Source organism: Gossypium hirsutum, chromosome D02 (assembly GCF_007990345.1).
Source record: "Gossypium hirsutum isolate 1008001.06 chromosome D02, Gossypium_hirsutum_v2.1, whole genome shotgun sequence".
Lineage (NCBI taxonomy): Eukaryota > Viridiplantae > Streptophyta > Magnoliopsida > Malvales > Malvaceae > Gossypium > Gossypium hirsutum.
In genome coordinates this window covers 65,141,371-65,169,297 of record NC_053438.1, presented here as the reverse complement: position 1 = coordinate 65,169,297, position 27,927 = coordinate 65,141,371, and the positions used below count along the sequence as shown (strand labels likewise).

Here is a 27,927-nt window from a genome sequence, read left to right as displayed (position 1 = left end):
AAGCAAGTGTTGCAGGACAAGGATGGCCAAGCCTGTCGTGCCAAAGTGAAACAGAAGAGGAAGACTGAACATTATAAAGAAGAGGAGAGCCAAGACTTTGAGGAGAAAAATCTAACTTGGAGTGGGTCTAGAAAAGTCAAACCGATACAGCCCATCATGCATGCAGCCCTCCAGTAGAATCCTCCTTGTCCGAATGTCCTTCACAAAACACAAAAGAGGATGAAACTCAAAGTAAACCGCATTATCACGAGCAAATTGCCCTATTGAGATCAAATTTTTACACACTACTGGAACATGTAGAACATTTCAGAGGTGTAACAAACGAGAACAAGTTACCAAGGTTGAACATCCTATATTAGAAATGGAAACAGACTCACCATTACCTATGGAGACTTTACCGGTACCTGTATAGGTAGAAGCATTTTGAAGTCCAGCCATAGTTGGTGTGATATGATTAGTGGCCCCAGAATCTGGGTACCACGTTTGAGTAGTCACTAAAGGTGGCGAATGTGAACTACAGCAATTTTGTGATGAACAACAGGACAAAGAAGCATCACTGCAGCTATGATAATTGACTGAGGCAGACGAACTCGAGCCAAGACCAGAATAATGTTCATCAAACCGATGATAACACGTGTGCACCAAATGTCCTATCTCCCCACATAATTGACACTGTGGTTTGGAACGAGACCACTCTCGACCCGAGCCACGTGTGCGTCCACGAGACCATCCACGAGTATGACCCCTATGTCCATGACTAGTACCGCGTTGAAAGTCAGACCTGAATCGCAAGTTATCTTGACTTCTTTGCTGCGAGCTAGACACTAGATTAGCTTGCAAAGGGGCATCAGTTTACAAAGCCAACTGCCGTGCTTCAAAATCAAGAAGCATTTCAGTAACCACCTCAAGGCTTATTGATGTGGTAGACGCAAAAACACAAATGGACTCAAACTCAATGGGAAGACCAGCCACGATCACACTAACCTGTTCTTGTTCAGAAACAAAACTCCCAGCAGCTATCAAACTGTCACTTAGACTCTTGACTTTGGAAAGATAATCTTTAACAGAAAGATCAGCGTTCTTGATTGAGTATAACGCATGTCGTATGCTGGAAAGCTTGTCATTCAATTTGGCACCAAGGCGTCTGTCAATAGTCATCCAAATCTCAGAGCTGGTTCTAGTTGCTGTTAAATGAACTAATATCTCATCAGAAGTGGTGGATAAAAGCCATGAGGCAAGAAACTTATCCTGTTTGTTATGAACCAGAAATGCAGGATTCGCTATCAGAACCCGTTATGAACGTCGGAGGAGGAAGTGTGGTGCCTAAGACAAAATTTTCGAGGCCATACCCTTCCAAGATTAACATCAATTGATGTTTCTACAGAAGAAAATTTTGTTCACTAAGCTTAATTGTATTATGCTTAAAGAAATAATGGATTTCAGATGACTGAAGGACCCCAGAATCCGAATGATGAACTGTAGCACCAAAATTGCTGGAATGTCGAGAAGTGTCACAACCATCTGTAGCCATGAACAATCAACAAGGAGAGGGGAAAGAAAAAAACTTATACCAAGGCTCTTGATACCATGTCAAGATGCATTGAAATCCATTACTAAAGTGAGAGTACATCAGAGTATTTAATACAAAAGGTTTATTAACTGCTAATGATAACTGCTAACTGATACTAACAACCTAACTGCTTTGGACTAACTGACTCTTATCCATAACACACTTAGCAACCCCTTTTTGATCAATAATTCGGGGAATCTGCACTTAGCAACCCCTTTTTGATCAATGATTCAGGGAATCTGCACTTAGCAACCCCTTACATTCAAAGAATTCCGGTCTAATCCAAGTGTTCAATCGGGAACCTTACTTTGCAACATTTTACCAACTTTTCCAATTTATCCACATTTTGTAATCTACATCAAATATTTATTCTATATTCAATAATATCTCAACAATATATTAAATAAAATTAAAACAATGTATTATTCACATACAAACTTACCATCATGCTTTCAAGGTCAATTTCTCATCTTTCTTGATTTTTAATAACACATTTAACTTATTTAACACTTGCATTATTCAATCTAATCCTAAAATCACACTTTGGCAAAAATTACATTTTTGCCCCTAAAGTTTCACAAAATTATGATTTTGCCCCTAGGCTCATAAAATTATTTTTATTAAATTTCTTTACATTTTAGGCCTAACCGAACCATTATATGATTATAGAAATCCACAATTTTCATTTATTTACATACTTATGACATATTTCATAACTTTTACAAATTAACCCTTTTAGGTATTTTTATCGAAAATCACTTAGTTCAAGTCGTTTATCACACTCCAAACATTCATATGCTTCCATAAAACATCAAAATACATGCATATCATCCATGGGTAAATTTTTAAACATAAACCCTAGCTCAAAATAACAGCAAAAATAGGTAAACCGAGCTACGAGGATTTAAAAAACGTAAAAATCATTAAAAACGAGGTTAGTACGGACTTATAATCAAGTTTGGAAGCTTGAAAAACCCTAGCCATGGTTTCCCCCTTGTGAAATTCGGCATGGGGTTGAAGATGATGATTTCTGGCCTATTTTGTCTTTTTAATACATTTTAATTACCAAATTACCAAAATACCCCTAACTTAAAAATTTCCTATTTCACTTATCTCATGTTCATTTTTGTCCACAGTGTAACCAATGGTCTAATTACCATTTAAGGACCTCCAATTTAAAATTTCATAACATTGGACACTTCTAACATGTAGAACTCAACTTTTGCACTTTTTACAATTTAGTCCTTTTAGCTAAATTGAGTGCCCAAACGTCGAAATTTTTGAACGAAATTTTCACAAAATCATTCCGTGAAATTGTAGACCATAAAAATATAATAAAAAATAATTTTTTCCTCGTCAAATTTTTGGTCCCGAAACCACTGTTCCTACTAGGCCCAAAATCGGGTTGTTACAATTCAAGTTCTTTTCTTGTAATTTTTATGTTTTTGAGGTCATAAAAGCTTGATTTAGCTATCCCATGTATCAATTTGCAAAACTGTTAAATTTTTTGAAAGTTTCCATTGTCGATTTCATGAAGAAATTAGTGTTAAATTGATAGATTTTAAGTTTAGATGTGAAAAAAAAAGACTAAATTGCAATGTTTAATTGTTAGTTTTTGTAAAAAAGGACTAAAGTGTATAAATTGTGAAATTGATGTGAAATTTCTATAATAATAGATAGCAATGAGTCCCTAAGGGATGTTATTGAGATCATTTTTGAAATTGAAGCTCAAAATTGAAAGATATTGTTATTTCGGTTTTAGGGACTAAATTGAATAAAATTCAAAACTTAAGGGGAATTCAAAAAAATGAAATTAAATAGGTTCATGCATATCATGGAATAATATAAAAATGTTTGGTATTGATGAATTGTCTAAAATAATTTTTTAGATAAAGAATTGAATCAAATCGAATATAATTGGGGAAAAGCCAAAATTGTCGAATAGTCCTTGAGGATTCAATTTGCTTGTTGTTTTGACCAGGTAAGTCCATATGGTATTTGTTTATATAGGTTGTTGTGTATTTGATTCGTAAGTTATATATGTGCTTAATTATGAATTGATGAAAAATGTGAGAATTGGACTAAATTGTAAAATGTTGATTATAATTGAAAAAGAGGCCTGTGTGAACTTAATAATGGTTAGGATACGATTGGCATGCCAATAAGGTTTTGTGAACGCTTGTACGAGATTGGTTATAGATGTTACCGTGATCCAGCATTTGTTGTGGACTTGAAGATACATGTGACATATGTCTAGCTTGGATCGGTAACCTGGTGTTGTTTTAAAGGTTTAGGTCGAACGGGTAACCTGACATGTATATTTTTAGCTTGAACAAGCAATCAGATGTGTCGTTATAAAGGTTTAGCCTAGACTAGTAACCTGACACGATTATAAATTTAGCTCGTACGAGCAACTGGTGTATCAGAGATACATGTGTATCCGAGTTCGTTTACTAGAGTTCATTAGGCAAAATAAATTACATGAATTGAGAAATTGAAATGAGACATAAAGATCTTGATATTCACTTGTGAAATTTTGAATTTGAACTTGAACAAAGTATTGAAGAAATGACATTAGCATGTATATAATTGTTTCATTCCATGATTGAATAAGTTTTGATCTAGTTAATCAAATTGACATGAATTGGCATGATATGTGATTGTGGTATTATATGTTTTATTTACAAGTTAAAACTCACCTTATTGATATGTGGTTTTTCATGTCTAGCCAACTATGCCAAGCTTAGTAACTTATTGTGTTTAATTGAATGCCAACTTGAATGTCCAATTTCTGGGATAAAAATTGGTTTTTAATTAAATAAATTTAATTTGGACTACCACGTGGGATTGCCTTTAGGGAGGTAATAAAGCTTAACGGTAGAGTGACCACTTCGTAACAAAACAATAACGTAAGTGACTAAAACGTAACATTTCAAGTCTAAGTGACAAAAATGTAATCTAAGGCAAACAAAAGTGACTACTTTTATAGTTTACCCAAAATTAAATTGTAATGAAGTAGAGTGGGCGGGGATGGATCCTGCCAACATCTATGGAGGTGGTAATAGTTTTCAAAATTATACATCCATAGTGAAATGGGGTAGTTGATGGAGCAAAATGTGCCAACTGTGGAGTGGTGATGACTTTGGCAACACCCGTCCCTACCTCATTCCATTTCCATCCTTAGGTGGTGACTCCCAAAAATCTTAGGTGGTGATATATTTATTCATATGAATATTATTTAAATTATATATGTTGATATCAAGGATAAAATAAAAAAAAGGGAGGAACTAGCAAAGATGAAAGGCAAAAAGCCATCAAAAAAGGATGGTGAAAGAGGAAAAAGAGATAGGTTGATTAGATGGTAAAGAGAGAGCGAGGGTTGTGTATATATCTTCACTGTTTAGGTGAGAGAGCTTATATATGAGGCACATGAGATGCCACATATAAGCATCTTGTTCGCGGTTAGGTCACTTTTTATCTCCTTGTAGAGGCGATGATGTGACATTGTAGATCAGTGATGTAACAATATAAAGTGGTTTGGCAATCAATAGTTGTCTCATCATAATTGAAGGGCACTAGGCATTCTTGGTGCAGGTAGCTCATGGCAAAAGTATGTTCAATGATGTGACGCTCAAGGGTGACACATGGAGGTACACGAAAGTGTTGAAGAGGTGGTATAACAACTACCCCCAATCGAAGGAGAGCTTATAAAGTGACATTTTTCGAGACTATAGGGGAGTCTAAAAGGGAAGTTGGTGGATTTTAATGTTTAATGAGTTAGATTTTAGATGTAATGGCCCAAATTTAATGTTATCGAAACAGTGGGTTCGGGACCACAAATCTGATGAGGAAAAATTTATTTTTATTATATTTCTATGGCCTGCAATTTCACGAAAACATTTCGTGAAAATTTCGTTCAAAAATTTTGACGTTTGGGCACTCAATTTAGTCAAAAGAACTAAATTGTAAAAAGTGCAAAAATTGAGTTCTATATGTTAGAGGTGTCCAATTGTTATGAAATTTTAAATTGGAGGTCTTTATATGGTAATTAGACCATTGTTTAAGTTGACGGACAAAAATGGACATGGTTAGGGAAGTTTCCAAAGTTTTTTATTAAGGGCATTTTAGTCATTTAGTTATTAAAATGAATTAAAAACAAAACTAAAAGCCAATTTTTGATCATCTTCTTCATTAGGCCGAATTTAGCAAGGAGAGAAGCCATAGTTAGGGTTTTCAAGCTTCCAAGCTCCATAGTGAGTGATCCCAAACCCCGTTTTTAATGCTTTTTACGTTTTTGAGATCCCGATAGCTTAATTTAGCCTATTCTAGCAATAATTTAACCTAGGGTTCAAATTTAGAAAAATACCCATAGGTGAAATTTGTTTATTTTGATGTTTTATGGTGGAATATGAAGCTAGAAATTATGTTAAACAACTTTTGCTAAGCGATTTTAAGTGAATGAGTAAGTTGACATAATCGTTAAAAATACTTAATGTTTATAAGTAAGCGTTAGAGTGGGAATTTGATGTTACCATAAACGGGAAAAATTTTCAGCATGTCATAAAACATAAGAATATGAGATGAATTTTAATTTCCGAGCCTTGGGGCAAAAATGTAATTATGTAAAAGTTTAGGGGCAAAATCATAATTTTCCAAAGTTAGAGTCGAGGGCTGTTTTGATAAATGTGAGTATTCAATGAGTTAAATTTTCTATTTTAGATCAAGAAGAATGAAACTTGAGGTTAGACAAAGGAAAGAATAAAGTTGAAGGCTAAGTTGATGAATTTGGCTATATTTTGTACCGAGGTAAGTTTACGTTAAATAAATACAATATTTTAATAATTATTATTAATATTTTTATTTTCCAGCAATTATGCATTTATTTTATGAATTTATTTAATATTGACTCAGTATGAGATGACAGAGAATCGGTGTTAAAAAGCCCCGTTGAAACATGAGGAATGTATCAGATACAAATGTCATGACATTTGGGTAAAGAGGTCCCATGTAAGACCATGTCTGGGACATGGCGTTGGCACCGAGATGAGAGGTCCCATGTAAGACCATGTCTGGGACATGGTGTTGGCACCAAGATGAGAGGTCCCCCGTAAGACCAGGTCTGGGACATGGCATCGGCACCGATATGAGAACATCCAATGTAAGACCATGTCTGGGACATGGCTTTGGCATGTTATTATCAGAAAAGACCCAAGTATCCTTATTATTCCAACGTGGCTCAATGGGCTAGTAAACGAATCATGTTAATGAAAGCTCCTTTAAAAGCATAAATGGTAAGCTCAGATGAGTTATAAGAGTTAAGAACTTACTATATTATTAATTGATACTCAATGTTTCAGCAAGAGAAGAACAAGTTACGATCATGAGTTAACTAAGTAAACAAGCAAGAGAACGAGAATGAGATTAAATAAAGAGTAAACTAGAGATCTTGACATTTGAGTTTGATTATTTGTGTTAAATGTTGTTATTTATTTGCTAGTAAACTTACTACGCTATATGCTTACTTCTTTTATTTTTCTTTCTCTTATAGTATTGTAAAGCTACTTTTGGGAACTTAAAGACGTCGGAGATCGTCCACACTATCAATGACAACAACTCGGTATTTTATGATGAACCATGTTTCGGTTATGGCATGTATAGGGACTTAGTTATTTTGAATGTTTGTATTTATAATTTTGCTGAAGAATGATATGTAACTATTTGATGATGAATGGTTGTTAAATGGCTAAGTATGAAGGTGTTTGTTACAAATGTTTAGGTGATAAATCATGTATAGAAATCATGAAAGAGTAAAATTTGCAAAGAAATGGATTTCAAGCAGCAACAGTTATGTGAATGATATATAGAATTAAATTTTATTGAGTCTACTTTCATAGAAAAATAACGGTGCAGAAAAAGAAATTTTATATTTTTAGATATATGAATTTTAGTGAGACAGGGTCAGAAATGTTTTTGAAGTCCTCTGTTCTGAGTTTAGAAAATCATTAAAAATTGTACAAAAATGGTTATGAGTTGTAGTTTATATGTCTAGATTTCTTATTGATTCTATTTTCTGTAGAAACAAATGAGAACACCATATGAAAATTATACAATGAGAAACCTTGTTTTTAGTGACAAGAGGCAAGATAGTTGAGTGGTGAAACAGGGAAGACTTGACCTAATAAACTGTACAAATTGGCAGAACCCAAAATTCTGAAAATTTTATGGTAATAAGACATATAAGTCTAGTTTCATGAAAAATTTATGGATTTAAATTTTGAGTTTCGTAGCTTGAGTTATAACTAAATTAGTAACTGCTATGCAGGTGGACAACTTTGTTGTGAATAGTGAAATTAATTTCAAAAGTAAAATTTAATGCCCCGAATTTTTAAGTTAAGTAAAGTAATGCCTTGAGCTCGACTCTGGAAATGGCTTGGGTAAGGGGTGTTACATTTTTTGGTATCAGAGCAGGTTTAGTCGGTTCTCAAAATGTTCAGTATGAATAAGAGTCTAGCTATACATGTCATACTTATATATTTTGATAGTGTGACGACTTCTGACGATTTAAAAATGTTTTTTATGGATCCCGAAAATGTTGGCACTGATGAAGTAGAGAGTAATGCGCCCGCTCCCGCAGAAGGGACGGTGCCACCAGATGTTAATGTTAGTGAAAGGCCCATATCAGCTAGCCAGGGAGGAGGGGATCGAGAAGCCTTCTTCCAAACTATGAATGATTGGTTTATCGAGTTCGTTCGTACGAATCCGGTTGTGAGACCTCCACCCCCTCATGATTCTCAGGTTCCCCATGTAGCTTCCCCAGCTGCAGGTATAGTTATCAGAGAGAGACCTCCAGTTGATAAGATCCGGAAACAATGGGATGAAGAATTTCGAGCTACCAAAGATGATGATGCGGAAAAAGCAGAATTTTGGCTCGAGAATACCATTAGAGTTTTTGAATAATTATCTTGTACATCGGAAGGATGTATTAAGTGTGTTGTTTCACTTCTCCGAGATTCAACCTATCATTGGTGGAAGACTCTCGTGTCTGTAGTACCGAGTGAGAGGGTTACCTGGGATTTCTTTCAGGAGGAGTTCCGAAAGAAGTATATCAGCCAGAGATTTATAGATCAGAAAAGGAAAGAGTTTCTTGAGTTGAAACAAGGTAAGATGATTGTGACTGAATATGAACGTGAATTTGTCAAACTTAGTAAATATGCCCGAGAGTTTGTGTCAACTGAAGCTAACATGTACAAGAGATTTGAAGATGGGCTTAATGATGACATCAGATTATCAGTGGGTGTATTGGAAATTAGAGAGTTTGTTGTTCTGGTGGAAAGAGCCTGTAAAGTAGAAGATTTGTTAAAAGAAAAAGAGAAGGGCAAAGCTAAAGTTGAAGTGCAAGATACAAAGAAGAGGCAAATGAGTAAATCATTTCAGTCTACGTCTAAGAGGCCTAGAGAGCTCTCTAGTGGATCAAATTTTCCAGCCAAATATTCTAGTCGAAGCAGAGGCAGAAGATTTGAAGGTTCTAGAGCTCAAACCACTACAGTTGCAAGTACGGGCAATACTCGACCTCCTAGGTCAGAAAGTCCCCAATGTGGTAGACGTCACCCCAGAGAGTGCAGAGCAAGTGAAAATGTTTGTTTTAGATGTGGTGCACTAGATCACTTTATTTGGGATTGTCCCGAAACAGCTAAGAAAGAAGTTATACCCAGTGCGATATCAGGAAATGTTTCTACCAGAGGTAGACCACAGATAAATCCAGGAGTTGGAGCGAGTAATAGGGGTATGTCCAGAGATTCAGTAGTTAGATCAGATGTTAAAGCACCCGCAAGAACATATGATATTCGTGCTCGTGAAGAAGCATCCTCCCCTGATGTAATTACCGGTACATTTTCTCTCTATCATACTAATGTTATTGCATTAATTGATCCTGACTCTACACATTCATACATATGCACAAAATTAGTATTTGTTAAAAATTTGTTTGTCAAACCTACTTAATTTATGGTTAAAGTCTCGAACCCCCTGGGCCAGTTTCTGATGGTGGATAAAGTTTGTAAAAATTGTCCACTGATGGTAAAAGGTATTTGTTTTCCGGTTGACTTGATGTTATTGCCTTTTGATGAATTTGATGTGATATTGGGCATGGATTGGTTAACTAAGCATGATGCAGTAGTAAAATGTAAACAGAAATATATTATGCTGAAATGCCAGAATGGAGAATTACTTCGGGTTAAATCTGATCAGACAGAGGAATTATCTGATGTGATTTCAGTTATGACAGCTCAGAGGTGTGTCAGAAAAGGGTATGATGTTTATTTGGCGTATGTGTTGGATACTAAAGTATCCAAGTCAAAGATACAGGCAGTGCCAGTTGTATGTGAATTTTCTGATGTATTTCCAGAGGAATTACCGGGGTTGCCACCACAAAGAGAAGTGGAATTCTCTATAGACCTGACTCTGGGAACTACCCCAATTTCCATAGCTCCGTATCGTATGGATCCTACAGAATTAAAGGAGTTAAAGACATAGTTACAGGAACTTGTTGATAGAGGTTTTGTTCGTCCGAGTCATTCACCTTGGGGTGCTCCAGTTCTGTTTGTGAAAAAGAAAGACGGGTCTTTAAGATTGTGTATCGACTATCGGTAGCTCAATAAGGTAACTATAAAGAATAAGTACCCGTTGCCTCAAATTGATGACTTATTTGATCAACTGAAAGGTGCCACAGTATTCTCGAAGATTGATCTTCGATCGGGTTATTACCAGTTACGGATAAAAGAGCCAGATGTGCCAAAGACAGCTTTCAGAACCAGGTATGAACATTATGAGTTTCTAGTTATGCATTTTGGGCTGACTAATGCACCTACAGTATTTATGGATTTGATGAACCGGATATTCACACCGTATTTAGACAGCTTTGCTGTCATGTCCCAAATTTAAGGTTGTCGGAATAGTGGTTTCGTAACCACAAATCTGATAAGGAAAAAAAATATTTTTCTTATATTTTTATGGTCTACAATCTCACAAAATGATTTCGTGAAAATTTTGTTCGAAAATTTCGATGTTTGGGCACTCAATTTAGTCAAAAGGACTAAATTGTAAAAAGTGCAAAAGTTGAGTTCTACATGTTAGAGGTGTCCAATTGTTATGAAACTTTAAATTGGAGGTCCTTATATGATAATTAGACTATTGGTTAAGTTATTAGACAAAAAATGGACATGAACTAAGTGAAATAGAAAATTTTTAAGTTAGGGGCAATTTGGTAATCTAGTAATTAAAATGAATTAAAAGGGAAAAAGATGGAAAATTGTGCTCATGTTCTTCATTTGGACTAAATCAGCAAGGGGGAAGCCATAGTTAGGGTTTTCAAGCTTCCAAGCTCCATAGTAAGTGATCCCAAGCCCCGTTTTTAATGTTCTTTACGTTTTTAGAGTCCCGATAACTTAATTTAGCTTATTCTAGCAATAATTTAACCTAGGGTTTATATTTGGAAAAATAAAAATAGGTGAAAAGTGTTTATTTTGATGTTTTATGATAGAATATGAAGCTATAAATTATGTTAAACAACTTTTGCTAGCCGATTTTAAGCGAAAACGAGTAAGTTGACATAATCGGTAAAAATCCCTAATGTACATAAGTAAGTGTTAGAGTGAGAATTTGATGTTGTCATAGAAGAGAAAAATGTTCAGCATGTCATAAAACATAAGAATATGAGATGAATTTTAATTTTCGAGCCTTGGGGCAAAAATGTAATTATGTAAAAGTTTAGGGGAAAATCGTAATTTTGACAAAGTCAGAGTCGAGGGCTGTTTTGATGAATGTGAGTATTAAATAAGTTAAATTTTCTATTTTAGATCAAGAAGAATGAAACTCGAGGTTAGACAAAGGGAAGAATAAAGTTGAAGACTAAGTTGGTGAATTGGGTTATATTTGGTACCGAGGTAAGTTTACGGTAAATAAATGCAATATTTCAATAATTATTATTAATGCCACTATTTTCCAGCAACTATGAATTTATTCCATGAATTTATTTGATGTTGATTCAAGTATAAAATGATAAAGGATTAATATTAAAAAGTCTCGTTGATACATAAGGAAAGTACTGGATACAAATGTCATGACATTTGGGTAAAGAGATCCCATGTAAGACCATGTATGGGACATGGCATTGGCATCCTTGAGATCACGAGAGGTCCCCTGTAAGACCATGTCTAGGACATGGCATGGGCACCGAGATGAGAGGTCCCATGTAAGGCCATGTCTAGGACATGGCGTTGGCACCGAGATGAGAGGTCCCCCGTAAGACCATGTCTGGGACATGGCATGGGCACCGACATGAGAACATCCCATGTAAGACCATGTCTGGGACATGGCTTTGGCATGTTTTTACCAGAAGAGACCAGAGTATCCTTATTGTTCCAATGTAACTCAACGGGCTAATAAACGAATCATGTTCAGGAAAGTTCAGTTAAAAACATAAATGGCAAGCTCAAGTAAGTTATAGGAGTTAAGAATTTATTATATTCTCAATTGATATTCAATGATACAGCAAGAGAAGAGTAAGTTATGCATACAAGTATACTAAGAAAACAAGCAAGAGAACTAGAATGAGATTATCTAAAGAGTAAACTAGAGATATAGACACTTGAGTTTAATTATTTGTGTTTAATGTTGTTATTTATTTGCTAGTAAACTTATTAAGCTTTATGCTTACTTCTTTTATTTCTCTTTCTCTTATAGTATTGCAAGGCTACTACAAGGATCCTAAAGAAGTCGGAGATCGTCCACACTATCAACCACAACTGCTCGGTATTTTATGATGAAACTCGTTTAAGTTATGGCATGTATAGGGATTTAGTTATTTTGCATGTTTGTAATTATGATTTTGTTAAAGAATGAGGTGTAACTATTTGATGATGAATTATTATTAAAAATGGTTAAGTATGAAGGTGTTTGTTGTTATAAGAGTCTAGGTGATAAATTATGCATGGAAATCATGAAATGGGTAAAATTTTGTAGAGAAACAGAATTCAGGCAGCATAGTGGCGTGACTTTTAAAAATCACCTACGATGGTATAAAATGAATTAGAAGGTGAATGATATATGGAATTAAAGCTTGTTTAGTATATTTTCATGGAAAAATAACAGTTTAGCAAAAAGAATTTTATATTTTGAGATATGTGAATTTTAGTGAGACACGGTCAGATCTATTATTGGAGTCCCATGTTCTGAGTTTAGAAAATCATTAAAAATTCTAAAAAAATGTTTATAAGTTATAGTTTATGTTCATAGATTTCTTAATGAGTCTATTTTCTGTAGGAACAAGTGGGAACACCATATGAAAATCCTATAATGAGAAAATTTATTTTTAGTAACAAGAGGTCAGAACAGTCAAATGGTGAAATAGGAGAGACTTTAACTAATAAACTGTACTAATTGGATAAGAAAAAATTTTATGGTATGAATATATATGAGTCTAATTTTATGGAAAATTTACGGAATTAAATTTCGAGTCCCGTAGCTCGACTTATAATCAATTTAGTAACTGTTGCGCGATTGGACAGATTTGCTGTAAATAGTGAAATTAATTTTCAAAGTAAAATTTTATGCTCTGAATTAGTAAGATAAGCTAAGTAATGCCTCGTGCTTGACTCCGGCAACGGTCTCAAGTAAGGGGTGTTAAATTTGTAGTAGTTTTCATTGATGATATTTTATTCTATTCTCAAAATGAAAATGAGCATGCAGAACATTTGAGAATAGTGTTGCAAATTCTGCGTGAAAAGAAGCTTTATGCTAAATTCAATAAATGTGAATTTTGGCTTCGAGAGGTGGGTTTTCTCGGACATATTGTATCTGCTGAAGGCATCAGGGTAGATCCGAGTAAAATTTCAGCTATTGTCAATTGGAGCCCACCGAAGAATGTATCTGAAGTTAGAAGTTTCTTGGGTTTAGCTAGCTATTATCGGAGATTTGTACAGGGGTTTTCTATGATAGCTTATCCAATGACCCGTTTATTACAGAAAGATGTTAAATTTGAATGGACAGATAAATGTCAGCAGAGTTTTGACCGATTGAAGAAATTGTTGACGGAAGCACCTGTGTTGGTACAGCCTGAATCGGGTAAGGAATTTATTATTTATAGTGATGCATCATTAAATGGTTTGGGTTGTGTCTTGATGCAAGAAGATAAAGTAATAGCCTATGCTTCAAGACAACTTAAGCCACATGAAAGAAACTACCCGGTACATGATCTTGAATTAGTTGTTATTGTATTTGCATTGAAAATATGGCGGCATTATTTGTATGGTGAAAAGTGTCATATTTATACTGATCATAAAAGCTTGGAGTATTTGATAACACAGAAAGATTTGAATTTGAGACATCGCAGATGGCTTGAATTAATAAAGGGTTATAATTTGTTTATTGATTATCATCCGAGTAAGACTAATGTTGTAGCTGATGCTTTGAGCCGGAAATCTTTGTTTGTTTTACGAGCTATGAATGCCCGGTTGTCACTGACTGATGATGGTTCAATCATAGCTGAAATGAGAGCTAAATCGATATTTCGTCATCAGATATGTGAAGCTCAGAAAAATGATGAGAAGTTACAGGCTAAACGGGTACATTGTGAATCCGGTAATGATTTAGAATTTCAGACTGGGACTGACGGTTGTTTATTATTCAAAGGTAGAGTATGTGTACCAAAGGATACAGAGCTCATACAGAAGATTTTACACGAAGCCTATAGCAGTACTATGTCTGTACATCCGGGGAGTAATAAAATGTATAATGATCTGAAAAAGATGTAGTGGTGGTCGGGTATGAAACGTGATATCTCTGAGTTTGTATCGAAGTGTTTGGTATGTCAACAGGTTAAAGCTGAACATCAAGTGCCTTCGGGATTACTTCAGCCAATCACTATACCGAAATGGAAATGGGAAAGAATCACTATGGATTTTGTATCTGGGTTACCGAATTCTCCGAAAAAGAAATATGTCATTTGGGTAATTGTCGATCGATTGACAAAGTCCGCGCACTTTATTTCGGTATGTATGGATTATTCTTTAGATAAATTGGCTGAATTGTACATATCTAAGATTGTCAGACTACATGGAGTGCCTGTCTCTATTATATCAGATAGGGATCCCCGATTTACGTCTTGTTTCTAGGACAAATTGCAAGAAGCTTTGGGTACTCAGTTGCATTTCAGCACCTCATTTCATCCTCAAACAGATGGTCAATCTGAGCGTGTAATTTAGGTATTGGAAGATATGCTCCGATGTTGTATATTGGATTTTGAAGGTAATTGGGAAAGGTATCTACCTTTGATTGAATTTGCTTACAATAACAGTTATCAGTCCAGTATTAAAATGGCTCCGTATGAAGCTTTGTACGGTAGAAAATGTAGAACACCGTTATATTGGATAGAGCTCAGTGAAAAGAAGATACATGGAGTTGATTTGATCCAGGAAACAGAAGAAAAAGTAAAGCTGATTCGGGATAATCTAAAAGCAGCTTCCGATCGTCAGAAATCATATGCCGATCTTAAACGAAAAGAGATTGAATTTCAGGTGGGTGATAAGGTATTTCTAAAAGTGTCTCCTTGGAAGAAAGTTCTCCGGTTCGGTCGAAAAGGTAAATTGAGTCCAAGATTTATCGGACCATATGAAATCATAGAAAGAATTGGGCTGGTTGCTTATCGATTAGCATTACCACCGGAACTCGACAGAATTCATAATGTTTTTCATGTATCTATGCTACGATGGTATCGATCAGATCCTTCATATATTATTTCTCCGACAGAAGTAGAGATTCAGCCGGATATGACTTATAGTGAAGAACCAGTCAATATATTAGCACGGGAAATAAAAGAGTTTAGAAATAAAAAGATAAAATTGGTGAAAGTATTATGGCAAAAGAACGGGATTGAGGAAGCGACATGGGAACCGGAAGAGACAATGAGGAAACAATACCCGAATCTCTTTACTGGTAGGATTTTCAAGGACGAAAATCCTTAAAGGGGGAGAGTTGTAATGGCCCAAATTTAATGTTATTAAAATAGTGGGTTCGGGACCACAAATCCGATGAGGAAAAATTTATTTTTATTATATTTCTATGGCCTACAATTTCACGAAAGCATTTCGTGAAAATTTCGTTCAAAAATTTTGACGTTTGGGCACTCAATTTAGTCAAAAGGACTAAATTGTAAAAAGTGCAAAAGTTGAGTTCTATATGTTAGAGGTGTCCAATTGTTATGAAATTTTAAATTGGAGGTCTTTATATGGTAATTAGACCATTGGTTAAGTTGGTGGACAAAAATGGACATGGTTAGGCATGTTTCCGAAGTTTTTCATTAAGGGCATTTTAGTCATTTAGTTATTAAAATGAATTAAAAACAAAATTAAAAGCCAATTTTTGATCATCTTCTTCATTAGGCCGAATTTAGCAATGAGAGAAGTCATAGTTAGGGTTTTCAAGCTTCCAAGCTCCATAGTGAGTGATCCCAAGCCCCGTTTTTAATGCTTTTTACGTTTTTGAGATCCCAATAACTTAATTTAGTCTATTCTAGCAATAATTTAACCTAGGGTTCATATTTGGAAAAATACCCGTAGGTGAAATTTATTTATTTTGATGTTTTATGGTGGAATATGAAGCTAGAAATTATGTTAAACAATTTTTGCTAAGCGATTTTAAGTGAAAATGAGTAAGTTAACATAATCGGTAAAAATACCTAATGTTTATAAGTAAGTGTTAGAGTGGGAATTTGATGTTTCCATAGAAGGGAAAATTTTCAGCATGTCATAAAACATAAGAATATGAGATGAATTTTAATTTCCGAGTCTTGGGGAAAAATGTAATTATGTAAAAGTTTAGGGGCAAAATCGTAATTTTTCCAAAGTTAGAGTCGAGGGCTGTTTTGATTAATGTGAATATTAAATGAGTTAAATTTTTTATTTTAGATCAAGAAGAATGAAACTCGAGGTTAGACAAAGAAAAGAATAAAGTTGAAGGCTAAGTTGGTGAATTTGGCTATATTTTGTACCGAGGTTAGTTTACGGTAAATAAATACAATATTTCAATAATTATTATTAATATTGTTATTTTCCAACAATTATGCATTTATTTTATGAATTTATTTAATGTTGACTCAGTATGAGATGACAGAGAATCGGTGTTAAAAATCCCCGTTGAAACATGAGGAATGTATCGGATACAAATGTCATGACATTTGGGTAAAGAGGTCCCATGTAAGACCATGTCTGGGACATGGCGTTAGCACCGAGATGAGAAGCCCTATGTAAGACCATGTATGGGACATGGCGTTGGCACCGAGATGAGAGGTCCCCCGTAAGACCATGTCTGGGACATGGCATGGGCACCGATATGAGAACATCCCGTGTAAGACCATGTCTGGGACATGGCTTTGGCATGTTATTATCAGAAAAGACCCAAGTATCCTTATTATTCCAACGTGGCTCAACGGGCTAGTAAACGAATCATGTTAATGAAAGCTCCTTCAAAGCATAAATGGTAAGCTCAGATGAGTTATAAGAGTTAAGAACTTACTATATTATTAATTGATACTCAATGTTTCAGCAAGAGAAGAACAAGTTACTGTTTTTGGAGTCCTCTGTTCTGAGTTTAGAAAATCATTAAAAATTGTACAAAAACGTTTATGAGTTGTAGTTTATATATCTAGATTTCTTATTGATTCTATTTTCTATAGAAACAAGTGAGAACACCATATGGAAATTATACAATGAGAAAGCTTGTTTTTAGTGACAAGAGGACAGGATAGTTGAGTGGTGAAATAAGGGAGACTTTAACTAATAAACTGTAATAATTGGCTAAACCAAAAATTCTGAAAATTTTATGGTAATAAGACATATGAGTCTAGTTTCAGGGAAAATTTATGGATTTAAATTTCGAGTTTCGTATCTTGTGTTATAACTAAATTAGTAACTACTACGCAGGTGGACAGCTTTGTTGTGAATAGTGAAATTAATTTTAAAAGTAAAATTTTATGCCCCGAATTTTTAAGTTAAGTAAAGTAATGCCTCGAGTTCGACAACGGCAATGGTCTCGGGTAAGTAGTGTTACATTAGATTTTTAAAATTTGATATTTTATATTTGATATTTGATATTTGATATTTGAATTTCAAAATGTGAATTATTATATTGGTGGATTTTAAGTTTGGGCACCAAAATGAATGTGTGGAGATGTGCATTAAATTGTGGTGCATATTTTGGTAACGGATGTGATCAATCATTAATGATAACGATATGGTCGTGCCACAATGGTGCTCAGGAGAAAGTTGGTTGCATATATTTAGGAAGTGTGTGCAAGTGTCGAGTGTGGTTGCTTAGTTGTTACGCAACCTGGGTATGGCAAAAGTTGTCTATGTTTTATAAATAGAGAGACCTATACTTTGGTTCTCACTTTATCAGTTGATCCAACTTTTATTTTCTTAACTTTTCTTCCTTTTCCTTTATTCTGTTTTGTCTGCTTTCGGTGGCGATGCAGAGTTTAGGGCTTGTTTTTTGATCTAGTAGGTTTTTGTTCTTCTTTTGTCTTTGTTTTCACATTTTATCTTAATTTTTACTTTTATCATGGTTGGAGGGAATATGCCCAAACATTAAATAACATCGAAGAGGCTTAAGGATGCAACCACTGAAAGTGACTTGTTTGAATGTACTACCATAGTGGAGGAGATGATAAGATTACTAGAGTTTAGGGTTAGAGGTTGACACGAATTATATTAATCTAATATAGAAAAAAATTATATATTTATTCATTTAAATATTTATAATTGAATCAAAATTAAAATTTTATGTATTAAATTATATATTATACTAAAATTTATATATAAATCTAATATTTATTCCTTATAAAAATTAAAAACTAAAAAGAAAACATTAGGGAGTGGAGTGCTGAACACATAACATGAGTATATCCCCATCACTTGGCCTACTAAGCATAAATTAAACTCCCGTGTACAGTATACCTGATATCCTGTGTTCTTTAACATATGTTGTGTTGACCTGATTGGCGTAGGATTAAAGACAATTTCAAGTTTTTAGGTTATCGCAATAAGGGGAAAAAAAGCCTATTGGGCAAATGATTGGTACATGAAGGGTTGTTGAAGCCGCACAACCCCCACTTCCGAACTCCATAACAACAAGAAGAAGAGAGAAGATTTAGAATGGAGCAAAGAAATGGGGTTTCCAAGGGAAACAGGGCCTGGACGCAGCCTCAGCCACCAACGTACGAGGATATTTCAACCTATTAATGGGCAACATCAACCAAGATAATAGCTCTGTAGTCGTTCCTCTCGGTCATGGCGACCCCTCTCATTTTCCAAGCTTCAGGACTACCCCTGCTGCTGAAGATGCCATTGTTGATGCTCTACGATCGGCTAAGCATAATTGTTATGCTACCACTGTTGGTATTCTTCCCGCAAGGAGGTTACATTGAATTGAGAACTGTCTGTTTAATCATGTTTCAAAACAAACTGCAAAAAATTCTAATGGTAATCAACTTTGTTCGGTTTGAATTCCAACAGGGCAATTGCAGATTACCTCAACCGTGACCTTTCCTACAAATTAACGCCCGGTGATGTTTATCTAACAATTGGATGTAATCAAGCAATAGAAGTCGTTACAGCAGTTCTTTCCCGCCCTGGTGCCAATATCTTCCTTCCTAGACCAGGCTATCCACATTATGAACCTTGGTGTGCTTATAATCATCTTGAAATGCGTCATTATGATCTTCTTCCTAAAAAAGGTTGGGAGGTTGATGTTGATGCTGTAGAGACTCTTGCAGATGAGAATACTGCCGCTATGGTTATTATAAATCCAGGCAACCCTTGTTGGAATGTCTGCAGCTATGAACATTTGAACAAGGTTAAACATGCTTGTTTTACTTTCAGAATATAACTTGTTGACTCTAGTCAAAACAAGAAGCTGATCAGTGTTATCTTTTTGGAAGTTAGGTTGCAGAGACAGCTAGAAAGCTTGGGATTTTGGTCATTGCTGATGAAGCTTACGACAATCTCACATTTGGAAGCACTCCATATGTGCCAATGCGAGTGTTTGGGTTAACCTTGCCTATTCTCACCATGGGGTCTATATCAAAGAGATGGGTTGTTCCTGGTTGGCGCCTATGGTGGCTTGTCACAAGTGATCCCAATGGCCTTCTTCAAAAATCTGGGGTTGGCTCCTAATTTATTTTTCTCTTGTTTAAGATATGTGGTGCTAATTAAAGAAGCTACATGCAATGCAGATTTAAAAGTAGAAATATATGATTATGTTGAGTTAATTATCTCATTGACTCTTATCAGGTAATTGATTCGATCACAGGATTCCTCAATATCTCTTCTGATCCCGCTACATTTATCCAGGTCTGGTAATCAACATACTTTTGCTAAGACACATGCTCAAATTGGAAAAATGCAATTGCCACTTTCTTGCCAAAAGCCAGTTGATGTACTATAGGCAATGAAGTGTATTATATTTTTTCCCATAAAGTTCTGTAAAGTTTTACTTTGAATCATTCTCCTATCCTATCCTCTGGATGAACTGGTGTAATTTGGTTTTATGAAACAGGCAGCGATTCCTCAAATCCTTGAGAATACAAAGGAGGATTTTTTCTGAAAGATCATCTGCAACCTAAGGGAATGTGCTGATATATGCTACAACAGAATTCAGGAGATACCTTCCTTAACTTGTCCAAGGAAACCGGAAGGATCGATGTTTATAATGGTAAGGGAGTTGTTTGATGTTTAGGATGAATGCTGGAGAAATTGGAAAAGTATTTACATTAGTAAGCTTTCAATGCAGGTGAAGCTGAACCTGGCAATGTTGGAAGACATTAATGATGATATGGATTTCTGCCTCAAGTTAGCTAAAGAAGAATCAGTCATTACTCTACCAGGTAAGATTGACGTTTCTATATCATTTTCACCAATAGAATTAATCTGACGTCCTTATTTCCCACGGGGGAAAGAAGGAAAAAAAAAAGACTTTTCAGTTATGATTAAGTGAAAAAAAAAAGATACTCATCAATGAACCAGAAGTATGCTCCATCAACTGCTACAAGTCTGATATGATAAACTGAAAGGTTTTTGTTGTCGATATTCTTTCTTGAGAATTTGAGATTTGAGTATTCAGTTATGAGTAGGTTTCATGGAGTAATGTAAGTCCCTAAACACTCGTAAGTACCTTTTTTCCAAGGAATTCATAGTGTTTTAACACATACAAGAGGCTTGTTGCTGATTTACACTCTGAGACTAACAAGCGAAAAATGAATGGATGCAGGGATAGCAGTGGGGTTGAAGAACTGGCTTCGCGTTACATTTGCTATCGAGTCTTGTTTTCTCCAAGAAGTGTTGGGAAGGGTAAAAGCCTTTTGCCAAAGGCATGCCAAGAAGCAATAAAATAACTGTAGTAGGTGGCGTGATCAACAAGAATGCCTTGTATTTCATACCCAGTTCAATTTGCTGGTGAACTTAGGTGTTTACCAATAAACTATTCCCTTAATAGTAACATGATCCCCTGTTTCTGTGATCATGCAACTCTTTCTAAGATGCTAGTACTGTGTTTTGGTGGTCAACTGCTTTACTTTGATATTGTGATTATGGTTTAAACAAGGAAGCTCCACAAGTAGTATTAAACCCCAGAAATTATTTTTCTGTGTAATGAAATATGTGACTGTATCATCTTCAAGTTGCTTTTCTTTTGACACATCCACTGCTCTTCTGATATATATAGTTATACACACACAGGGCCAAAATTCTGAACTGTGCAGAACCACCAGGTTATGTGAGAGTGACAAGAGAGTGATGGTTAAAGATTTCAGGCAAATGGAGTTCAACCTGATCAAGGTAAGAAGAACATTGTTTTTGAGATCTGATCTAATGCTCTCTTTTTTATGCAAAGATCTGATATAATGCTTCAATTCAACTTCTATTGGGAGAAATTTTAAATAAATAATTTCTTTTAGTTTGACAGGAATTCTAGCATGCATATGAATAATTTCTGCAGAGGGTACATTGGGAAGTCTTTTAATTTGTAAACTTTCTGTTTTCTCTCCTTTATTTATTTTATTTTCTTTAGTTAGTGTTTGTATTGCATTTAATATTCAATAGTTAGTCAGTTGTCAGGTTAATATGCTTCGTTTGAATAGTTTCAATTTGGTATTGGTGTTCGGCGTTAAAGCTACATTTGTGTGGGATATTACCTAGGGTCCTCAACTGTTGTCTCATCTAGATGCAGCGAAATTTCGCACTTTGTTGAAGCCACACAATGAGCTTCCTTTTTCTTTAAACAAGGAGCTCTAATTTTCAATTTATTTGTGATGATTTCATTTTGTCACATGTTTTATTTTTCATGTATTAGGTGAAAGAGTGGGAAGATTAATTTTAGTAAGTTTTTCGCATCAAACTTCCAAGCAAGTTTTAGAAAAGTACCATCCCTTCAACCCAATCACGTAGTTTTACTGTGTTGAAATTATAATGTGGTCAGGGAATGGTGGTCAAAGGACCGAAGGGAAAACAAAACTTCCAATTTGGGTATGATGTTCAACTTTACTAAGTTAAGGATTTATTTGAACCTTTCGGTGGAGAAATAACATTTAAAAACCTCTAACCAAATACGTTAAACAAAGACACTTATGGATAAGAACTATGTGATTAAGTATTTTTCATTTTTCATTTTCACGTAGGTTGCATCGTTTTATTGTATTCTTTTTATTTATATTTTGTTTCTATCCATTTCGTATTTTAAAATTTCTTTCGAGTGTTTTTGTTGGTGAAAGACAAAATCGAAAGAGCAAAAATTGGCATTAAACAAAGTCTTTGAATTAAACCAGGCAAAAATGGATCTTATAATTTGTTGTTGATTTTTTAAATATATATATTTTATAATTTGTTTCTAATTTAAGAAAGAGTAAATTACACCGACAATCACTCAACTTTAACTTTAACTTCGATGACGAAACAATCATTCAACTTTCAATACAATTATTTAATTTTTAAAAAATAATAAATTAATTACTAGAATTATTAAAAAGTGTTATTTATTAATTTTTTTTGTTGCAGGCCTAATAAAACAGATGATTTAAGAACCAAACAAAACAAGAAAAACCATCAAAGATCCAAACTTTTCCTTTCCTAACGACTCATTCTGAAAGGAATCTATTCTTATGATGGCGGAGGAGGATGATACCAGAAGTGGTCACACCACAAAGTCCCATCCCGATTTTATTTTATTTTTCTTCTCCTTTCTAAGATCTGTTAATAAGATTAATTTCTCTTTATCGATCTGTAAATTTCAATTATTTCTTTTCTAGGATTAGAGTTTTTTGGATCTGGATTCCGATTTGATTAAAAATTAGTTTTCAAATAGCATACTTTCTTCATCTGAAGAAAACCCATTCTAGAAAGAGCTTGAAGGAGAAGGGAAAACTCAACTCATTATCATCATGAAAGATTTGATAGACACGATATATTCGAACGATCGGTTTTTTTGAGTAAAGATTTAGTTTTTTTTATCGTTATTTTTTTATGTTAATTGGTGAAAGAGACGAAATTTTAATTTTTATTGGATTTCTAGTTTTTTTTTAATCTTACATTCTTCATTAAAAAAAACACTCAAATTTTTAAGTATGTTTTATAACCATCTCAAGTTCTGCCCTTCTATTCATCAATTCCCACACAAAACGTTGGTAGCATTCTATGATCTTTGGTGGGACTTGAACTAATCCCATTTCAACCAAAAGTTCTAAGCTTTTCTGGGAAAATTTTGGGGTCTTTTTTTTTTTTAAAGGTTAATCGTTGAATAAAAGCTTTTCTTGCATGTTCTGGGTTTTCTTCTCTATAAGAAGAGATGAAATCAAAGACAGGAATACGAAGAATTTTAATTTTTGGGTTAATGATTTCATGGTGTTTTTTTTTTCTTGTAGAAGAGATAAAATGAGAGATGAATTAAATTTCTGCGTTAACGATGATTTTATTTACTTTAGTTTCTGGATTAATGGAAATTTTTTAAATTTCTCGTTAATGAATTTTTGGGTGAAAAATTTATTCTTCTCTTCCGCTAAATGTTAGGTCACTTTTTCATTTTACGTCTGCAATGGAAGATGAAAATAATTATTAAATTTAGAGAGAATAATTATTAAGATTAGAGATTAATTTAAATAATAAAAAATTTAATGTAAAAAAGTTCATTTTGTTCAAAAATAATATCAAAGTTTAAAATTTATTTTTCGACTAACATTGTTAGTTAACCTATAAGAATATAAATAAAATTTGAAAAAAAATCATTTCTAAACTAAAATTGAAACAAATTGAAATATATTGTTATTGTCATTGATGAAAATTTTATCACATGGTGAGAAATTAACTAATGGTGTTAGTCGAATTTCAAATTGTAATTTGTTGAGTATCGATAAAATAATAATAGATTAATTTGTATTTTGCTTCATCTATTTAAAATAAGTAATTTAATTGTTATACATTAGATCAAATAGCAAATTGATCTTTCTGTTAAAAATTTCATACACGTCATACTATTCTTTAATTATTTTACTAGTCATGCTAGTTTTTAATAGTAAAAATAAATAAAAAATTTAATAAAAGAATTATTTTACTCTTTGATATTATGTAACAAAACTAATTTACTTATTTTTTTTAATAAATAATGAAAAATGCAATTCCCGTTGGATAAGTGGTTGGTAGATAATGGGTTGCTAAAGACGCACAGCCCCGCTAACCTTTAACTCCAAAGTCCAAACTCCACTAGCAACAAGAAGATGGAGAGTGGAGCAAAGAAATGGGGTTTCCAAGGGAAGCAGGGCCTGGAGGCAGCGTCCACCACCACCGTCCGAGGATATCTCAACCTATTAATGGGCAACATCAACCAAGATAATTGCCTTACAGTCGTTCCTCTCGGTCATGGCGACCCCTCTCATTTTCCAAGCTTCAGGATTACCCCTGCTGCTGAAGATGCCATCGTTGATGCTCTACGTTCGGCTAAGCATAATTGTTATTCGACCACTGGTGGTATTCTTCCCGCAAGAAGGTTAGATTGTAAACTTTCTCTTTTAATCATGTTTCAAAAGAAACTGCAAAATAATTTTGAAGGTGTGACTGAAATTTGCTTATGAATGAATGAGTGGTCATGAACTTTGTTTGGTTCGAATTCCAACAGGGCACTTGCAGATTACCTCAACCGTGACCTTCCCTACCACTTATCGCCCGATGATGTTTATCTAACAATTGGATGTACTCAAGGAATAGAAGTTGTTATATCAATTCTTTCCCGCCCCGGTGCCAATATTTTGCTTCCTAGACCGGGCTTCCCACTCTATGAAGCTTGGTGTGCTTATAACCATCTTGAAATGCGTCATTATGATCTTCTTCCTGAAAAAGGTTGGGAGGTTGATCTTGATGCTGTAGAGACTCTTGCAGATGAGAATACTGTTGCTATGGTTATTATAAATCCAGGCAACCCTTGTGGGAATGTCTTCGGCTATGAACATTTGAAAAAGGTTAAACAAGCTTGTTTTATTTTCAGTATAACTTGTTGTCTCTTCTCAAAACAAGATGTTGATAACTGTTATCTTTTTGGAAGTTAGATTGCAGAGACGGCAAGAAAGCTTGGGATTTTGGTCATTGCTGATGAAGCTTACGACAATATCGCATTTGGAAGCACTCCATATGTGCCGATGCGAGTGTTCGGATTAACCGTGCCTATTCTCACCTTGGGTTCTATATCAAAGAGATGGGTAGTTCCTGGTTGGCGCCTCGGGTGGCTTGTCACAAGTGATCCCGATGGCATTCTTCAAAAATCTGGGGTTGGCCCCTAATTTATTTTTCTCTTGTTTAAGATACATGATGCTACATTTTCCTAATTAAAGAGGCTACAGGCAATGCATATTTAAAAGTAGAAATATATGAAGTTCGGATCATGTTGTGTTAATGATCTCATTGGCTCTTATCAGGTAATCAATTCGATCGCAGGATTCCTCAATATCTCTTCTGATCCCGCTACATTTATCCAGGTTTGTTAATCAAGATACTTTTGCTAAGACACATACTTGCATTGGAAAAATGCAATTGCCACTTTCTTGCCAAAAGCCAGTAGATGTACTGTAGGCAGTGAAGTGTGCTATAATTTTTCCCATAAAGCTCAGTAAAGTTTCACTTTAAATCATTCTCCTAACCTATCCTTCGGATAAATTGGTGTAATTTGGTTTTATGAAACAGGCAGCGATTCCTCAAATCCTTGAGAATACAAAGGAGGATTTTTTCTCAAAGATTATCAGCACCCTGAGGGAATGTGCTGATATATGCTACAATAGAATTGAAGAGATACCTTCCTTAACTTGTCCAAAGAAACCGGAAGGATCAATGTTTGTAATGGTAAGGGAGTGGTTTGATGTATATGATGTATGCTGAAGAATTTGAAAAAGGTTTTATATTTGTAAGCTTTAAATGCAGTTGAAGCTGAACCTATCAATGTTGGAAGACATTAATGATGATGTTGATTTCTGCCTCAAGTTAGCTAAAGAAGAATCAGTCATCATTCTACCAGGTAAGATTGAAGTTTCTGTATCATTTTTCACCAATAGAATTAAGCTAAACGTCCTTATTTCCTATGGGGGAAAGAAGGAAAACCAAAAATGAATCTTCAATTGTGATTAAGTGAAAAAAGATACTCTTCAATGAACCGGAAGTATGCTCCAACAACTGCAACAATTCTGATACAATAATCTGAATGGTTTATGTAGTCAATATTCTTTATTGAGAATGTGAGATTTAAGTATTTGGTTATGAGTAGGCTTCATGGACTAGTGTGAGTCGATGAACACCTATAAGTACCTTTTTTTCCCAAGGAATTGTTGGTGAGTTACACTCTGAGACTAACAAGCGAAAAATGAATGGATGCAGGGATAGCAATGGAATTGAAGAACTGGCTTCGCGTTACGTTTGCTATCGAGCCTTCTCTTCTCCAAGAAGGATTGGCAAGGGTAAAAGCCTTTTGCCAAAGGCATGCCAAGAAGCAATAAAATAACTGTAGTAGGTGGTGTGATCAACAAGAAGGCCTTGTATTTCATACCCAGTTCAATTTGCTGGTAAACTTAGGTGTTTACCAATAAACTATTCCCTTAATAGTAACATGATCCCCTGTTTCTGTGATCATGCAACTCTTTCAAAGATGCTAGTACTGGGTTTTGGTGGTCAACTGCTTTACTTTGATATTGTGATTATGGTTTAAACAAGGAAGCTCCACAAGTAGTATTAAACGCCGGAAATTATTTTGTGTGTAATGAAAATGTGACTATATCATTCAAAATCTTCAAGTTGCTTCTCTTTTGACACATCCACTGCTCTTCTGATATATATATATAATTATACACACACAAGGCCAAATTTCTGAACTGTGCAGAACCACCAGGTTATGTGAGAGTGACAAGAGAGTGATGATTAAAGATTTCAGGCAAATGTAGTTCAACCTGATCAAGGTAAGAAGAACATTGTGTTTGAGATCTGATCTAATGCTTCTTTTATTCTTTTTTATGTAAAGATCTGATATAATGCTTCAATTCAACTTCTATTGGGAGAAATTTAAAATAAATAATTTCTTTAGGGTGACAGGAATTGATTCCTGCAATAGTTCCATGCTGATTATAATAATCTAGCATGCATATGAATAAAGTAATAAATGAATCTTACCTATAAATATATAAATAATTCATAACCTACAAGAAACATAAACAGTATAATATTATTAGCCTGTTTTGCACATATGACCAAATTTATTAATCATTAATATTTATTTATGCATTGCCATTATAACCAATTGGAGTATAATTAATAGTTTTAAGAAAAAGACATGCTCCTTAGAAAAATAAATAAATAAATAAAGACAGGTTACCCAATTTATAAATGTCGTTACTAATGTATTTTTGGCAGAAGACAGGTAAAGAGCAGGAGGCGTCTGGGAATTGAACTCTGCATATTAATCAATAATTGCATAAAGTTCGTGCAAGGTCCAATTATTGCTGCTTTTTGTGTTTTCACAGGGAGATAATGTTGCGTGATTTTTTGGATGGTGAATTAGCTCTGTTTCAGTGCGTTTTTCTTTTTCTTTTTTTAATTTCAATCTCACCGCAATGGTTGTTTAGTAGACTGTTCTTTACCATGTAACACCTCCAATTGCTCACCGGCAATTTTTGGTCCAGATGAAATTTTTGGTTTCTTTCAATTTTACCTTTTTCTACTCTTTTTTAACCTTTTAAGTCATTTTTTAATAAATATAGTTATTTAATATCATAAACAAATACTATTATTATA

General features: G+C 34.5%; 1 protein-coding gene and 1 pseudogene across 2 annotated transcripts; both read left to right on the top strand.

Moving 5' to 3' along the window:
* The first annotated feature begins 18,572 nt into the window (after positions 1-18,572).
* LOC107909275 (nicotianamine aminotransferase 1-like) lies at positions 18,573-21,290 on the top strand (annotated as a pseudogene).
* Positions 20,504-26,951, top strand: LOC107909272 (tyrosine aminotransferase). 2 transcript variants are annotated; one of them, XM_041089012.1, is made up of 10 exons: positions 20,888-21,082; positions 21,355-21,453; positions 21,968-22,140; positions 22,669-24,649; positions 24,779-25,118; positions 25,206-25,424; positions 25,572-25,631; positions 25,837-25,992; positions 26,071-26,164; positions 26,521-26,951. In XM_041089012.1, the coding sequence occupies exons 4-10, from the start codon at positions 24,381-24,383 to the stop codon at positions 26,637-26,639; spliced, it is 1,257 nt and encodes a 418-aa protein (XP_040944946.1). In that variant the 5' UTR covers positions 20,888-21,082; positions 21,355-21,453; positions 21,968-22,140; positions 22,669-24,380; the 3' UTR covers positions 26,640-26,951. The 2 variants fall into 2 exon arrangements, with proteins under 2 accessions (XP_040944945.1, XP_040944946.1); XM_041089011.1 differs by lacking the exon at positions 21,968-22,140 and having other exon boundaries at positions 20,504-21,082.
* Positions 26,952-27,927: the final 976 nt, after the last annotated feature.

Coding starts and splice junctions, on each gene's coding strand:
- LOC107909272 (XM_041089011.1), top strand. CDS start 24,381: ATGGAGAGTGGAGCAAAGAAATGGGGTTTCCAAGGGAAGCAGGGCCTG. Junction 24,650..24,778: donor GGTATTCTTCCCGCAAGAAG/GTTAGATTGTAA, acceptor GAATTCCAACAG/GGCACTTGCAGATTACCTCA. Junction 25,993..26,070: donor AAGGATCAATGTTTGTAATG/GTAAGGGAGTGG, acceptor CTTTAAATGCAG/TTGAAGCTGAACCTATCAAT.